Below are 5,170 nucleotides of genomic sequence, written 5' to 3' on the forward strand. Positions count from 1 at the left end.
GTGGGAGGAAGCGCGGGGGGGGGGGGGGAAGGGGGTACCGAAAACCCTAGCGAGCGCGAGAGGTCTGGGGGTGTGGGGGAGACGGAAGAAGGAGAAGGAGAAGGAGAATGAGAAGCGGAAGAGAGAATGGGGGGAGAGGGCGGGCAAATTGGGAGTAAGGGCGGGGAACTCGAAATTTGCGACGGACTTCTTTGTCCGTCGCAAATTTTAGCGATTGCGACGGACTTCTTTATCCATCGCTAAAATTTGCGACGGATTCCAAAAATAAAGGGCATTTTTCAAATCCGTCGTAAATTTGCGACGGAAGTGATCTTCGCGGCACATGGCGCCCATTTTTTCAAATCCGTCGCTAATTTGTAACGGAATTAGCGACGGAAATGTTTATACCGATCAATTTTTCGAATCCGTCGCTAATTCCGTCGGAACCTTGAGTAGATATGCTTCTTACAATGACACATTACTCATATTTGACGAATTAGTAAATGTCATGATCTAATTCGTCTAAGGGCGGCAAGTCTGGTGATGTTTTTTTTTTTTCATTAGAGCAGCGGAGGAATGTCAAACAACTACGGGAGGTTGTTGCGAAATGGGCCGATGTGACTAGCATTACGAACACTATGGAGAAACATGACTGATGTGGATGTCGTTGTTACAAACAGACTCGATTGACGCTTTCTCAAATAACAATAGGGCTTTGATACCAAGTCAAGAATGTGATAAAAAAAATTAAGAGCAATATATATATATATTATTGTCAAATGAAGAGTATACGAACCTATTTACCGGTTTTATAGGATGACTATCTAAAAGGGAAAATATCAATTACAATCAATTAAAGAAAATATATGGAATCTTCTAAATATTTCTCTAATAGAATGCATACCCTCTATTCACTCATTCGGATGTAACCCTTTAGGAATAATTCATCTAATTAGTTAGATCAAATTGGTTAGGTCTAAATAAGAATATCTCTTTTATATAATCTCCTATAGATATCCCCATATAGATACATTGACTTTACATTTCATACATCCACCCGATTCCGATCTATTTGAAAATTGCTATAATTTATTTACCCATATATTTACGCATACATAAGAGCTACGTGCGGAGGAAACCGCCATATTCAACTAAATAGATATCTGTGTTATATATATCTAAGTCTTGAAAAAAAAGAAGATAAGATTTGCACCTATCGAATCTAAAAAAGCTTATTTGGGACGAGAACATTTTAAGAGATTATCTAATATCTTGAGTTTATAATAGATCTTCTTATCTAATTTGAATTTGTAATATCTAATCTCTCTTAGAATTGGACGTGTAGCAAATCGTCCAATCTCTTTTGAATTTGAACTTGTGACAATCATCCAATTCGTCTCTACTTTCGTCGCAAAATGGTAAATTTCGTTGCACAAATTAGCGACGGAAAATAAATCCGTCGCAAAATTCGTCGCAAATTTACGACGAAAAATTAGTCGTCGCTAATTTGCGACGGAATTAGCGACGAAAATTTACCATCGCAAATTTGCGACGGAATTAGAAATCCGTCGCAAAGTTTGTCGCAAATTAGCGACGAAAAATTTCCGTCGCAAATTTCTGTCACAAAATTCATGTTTTTTTGTAGTGGTGCCGACAAGATAGACCCGACTTCACCCTTATAAAAAATATCAAGGCGAATTTTTTTTATTTTTATTAATCTTGTAAGTTTTATATGTAGTATATCTTTCCGTGATTACATATTGCATTGTTATTTTAACGTAATATTCTAATCTTAGTTCTTGTCATTGCAATCCATGATCAGCATAAATCATCTTTTTTAATATCGTACATTCCATTTTATTAAAATTTCAATTCCTTCATGTTATTTGTTGCTGTAATTTTATAAATTCACTACCAAGTATTAACTTTCTCTAAATCTTCATTGTGAATTGATACAAAGATTTGAAAATTCTATGCAATGTTGAAAGCCAATTATTGAGCATCTTATAGTCAAAATAGTTATTTCATCCAAATAGCATATACACATGAAGAGTTTAAAGTGGGTTAATTAGGTGGATACGGATTTTCATATGATGGATTAGATATGTAAGTATATCAGTAAATGGGTCGGGTTGGGTCGAGTTGTGTATTGTCACTAAATTTGTATTGCATATATATGGGTCAATTTAGGTCGAACCTTTTTCGACTCGACCCAACCTGACCCATCCATTTGATGGCCCTGATCGGTATATTCATTCGTACATAGTTCAAATTGTCAAGCTTATACATTACTCTTGTTGGGGGGAGAAGTACATTAGAAGTACCAAAAGTTATGTACGGCGCTCACTTTAGTGTCAAAAGTTTCCGTTGGCTCACTTAAGTGCCAAATCGGAGAAAAAACGATTTCTTAATTGCCATCGGCGAAAAATTCTGACCAAATTGATTACGTGGCTTTTATAAATAAAAGCTTTATCTGACTTGTCATATTTTTTTAAGATTCTAATCCATGTGGACGTCTAAAACGACGTCGCACAATCCTACATGGCTCCCTAAAGCAAAACGACGTCGTACCAAGTCTAGGCAACACGACGTAGCACGGGAAGGATTCGCTCTTTTTCATTCAGGGAACTCTTCATCGCTCACTCACCGTCGCTCGCTTAGTCGCCATTGTTGCGAGCCGCTCGTGAAGCTTCAGACTTTCAGAATCACTTAAATATTCCAGATCTGGGTTTCAGCTCCTTCTTTCCTCTGCCTTCAACTCCTCTTCCAGATCTAGGAAGAATGCAACGCCTTCTTCCTCATTAACCTCGTCTCCTTCGCCCATATTTGATAACTAAAGGCTTGCTCGCTGTGTTAATGGCATGATGGAGTCATCCAAACTCAAATTGGTGTTCTCAATGTGGAAGTTTTGTTACGGCGCCATAGACGAGTAGTTCATGTTTAAGCTTGGAAGCATTCCTGTTTCGTCATTCCTACAGTATAGAAAAAAAAAACAGTAATGTTCAACTTCTTCACTTTGTTGGAATGGATTTGAGTCGCTCGTGAAGCTCCCGCTCTCCATTTGCAAGATTCGAATGTTAATTTGGGGTAACTCAAATTAGGGTTTCGATTCTCAGTGGAATGGTGATTAGGTTTTCAATTTGAGAATTTGGATCAATTTCACAATTGAGGGTTCTTATTTTGGGGCAAACCATCTACATAACGTTGTTTTTAGGGGTTATATACTGACTAGGTCACCAACAAGCCATGTATGACTGAGAAATTAATAAAATAAAACCACGTCAGATTTCCGGCGACCGATGTAGAAATTAGACAAGAAGACACGATTTAACGAGGTTCAGCAATGTGCCTACGTCCTCGGGTAATCCTCCCTCAAAGTTTTTTTGTTATATCGTCTTTGAGAGAGGGACTGCCATTTTAATGATGAAGTATAGGAAAGGAAGACAATGAGAAAATCTAAAGCCAAAATAGGCAATTCCCTAGAATTACAGAAATCAAACAAATTTACATAATTTCTTCCCAAAAAAAAGGAGGACCAGCACCAATCATGCCAACCTCCCAAATAGGAAGATCGGCACCAATCACGCCAATACTCCCCCTCAAGTTGGAGCGAAAATATCATCAAAGGTCAACTTGCTCACTATATCTTGAAATGGCCCCTTAGGAAGAGCTTTGGTGAACACATCCGCCAATTGTTCTCCACTCTGGATATAAGTTGTCTCAATGGTTTTGTCTTGAACCTTTTCCCATACGAAATGGCAGTCCACCTCAATGTGTTTAGTCCTTTCATGAAACACGGGGTTCGAGGCAATGTGAGTAGCGGCCTGGTTGTCACAAAATAATTTCGTAGGTGAATTTGAAGGCCTACAATCCAATTCCTGAAGTAGCAGTCGTAGCCAAACGATTTCACTAGTAGTGGATGCCATTGCTCGATACTCAGCTTCAGCACTTGACCGAGCAACCACAGATTGTTTCTTACTTTTCCATGTGACAACATTACCTCCTACGAACATACAAAATCCAAAGGTGGACTTTCGGTCATGAGGGCTTCTAGCCCAATCTGCATCCGTATAGCCAACTATTTCTGTATGACCATTGTTCTTCATCAATAAACCTCTCCCTGGTGTGGCCCTTAAGTACCTCAGCAGATAATCAACTAAACACATATGTCCTTGTGTAGGATTTTGCATGAACTGACTCACGAAACTAACAGCATAAGTAATATCAAGTCTGATAATAGTTAAGTAGATCAGTCTGCCAATAAGACACTGAAATCGACCCACATCCTGCAAAGGAAAGTCATCTGAAACCATTTTCTTGCTGTAGTCCATAGGAACACTAGCTGGTTTGCACCTATCTTGCCAGTCTCCTTCAATAGATCTAAAACATATTTTCGTTGTAAAAGGAATAAGCCTTTGCTAGAATTTTTTTTTTTTGGTAAGGACCTTTGCTAGAATTTGTCACTTCAATACCCAAGAAATATTTCAGTCATCCAAGATCTTTAATATTGAACTCCTGGCGCAACTGAGTTTTGAGTGGATCAATCCCTGACTGATTACTCCCAGTGATGACAATATCGTCAACATATGCAAGTAGTACCACAGGACCATTTTCATCAACCTTGGTAAACATAGAGGAATCTGCTGCTCCCCGGTTATATCCAAACTTAAGAAGAGAGGTGTTGAGTTTTCCATACCAAGCCCGGGGGGACTGTTTGAGTCCATATATAGACTTCCTAAGTCTACACACCATCCCTTCTTCTCTTTGTAAGCGGTGCCCAGGCAGAAGATTCATGTAAACTTCCTCTTCGAGATCATCATGAAGGAATGCATTCTTCACATCCATTTGAAATAAGGGCCACTCGCAATTGACTGCAACTGACATAAGAACCTTGACATCATTTTTACAATAGGAGCAAAAGTTTCCTTATAGTCAATACCATAAGTCTGGGTATATCCCTTAGCAACCAACATGGCTTTGTACCTCTCTACCAAGCCATCACTATTATATTTAACTTTATAAATCCAGTGACACCCAACAGTGCGCTTTCCATCAGGCAAGCGAACTACATCCCAAGTATTATTCTTGTCAAGCGCCTGTAGCTCATCTTTCATGGCTTCAACCCATACATGCTGCTTACTAGCTTCCTCAAAACTATTAGGTTCTGTGGTCTCTTTAAGAATAGATAAAA

At 38.8% G+C, this 5,170-nt stretch overlaps 1 protein-coding gene across 1 annotated transcript; it reads right to left on the bottom strand.

Moving 5' to 3' along the window:
• Positions 1-3,578: 3,578 nt before the first annotated feature.
• Positions 3,579-4,310, bottom strand: LOC130134548 (secreted RxLR effector protein 161-like). Its single transcript, XM_056309658.1, has one exon. It carries the CDS (start codon positions 4,308-4,310, stop codon positions 3,579-3,581), a length of 732 nt encoding a protein of 243 aa, XP_056165633.1.
• Positions 4,311-5,170: the final 860 nt, after the last annotated feature.

Source organism: Syzygium oleosum, unplaced genomic scaffold (assembly GCF_021117445.2).
Source record: "Syzygium oleosum isolate NSW1041296 unplaced genomic scaffold, Sole_v2.1 Sole_v2.03, whole genome shotgun sequence".
Lineage (NCBI taxonomy): Eukaryota > Viridiplantae > Streptophyta > Magnoliopsida > Myrtales > Myrtaceae > Syzygium > Syzygium oleosum.

Bases quoted from the DNA above. Each gene is read 5' to 3' on its own strand.
- LOC130134548 (XM_056309658.1), bottom strand. From the start codon at position 4,310: ATGGACTACAGCAAGAAAATGGTTTCAGATGACTTTCCTTTGCAGGAT.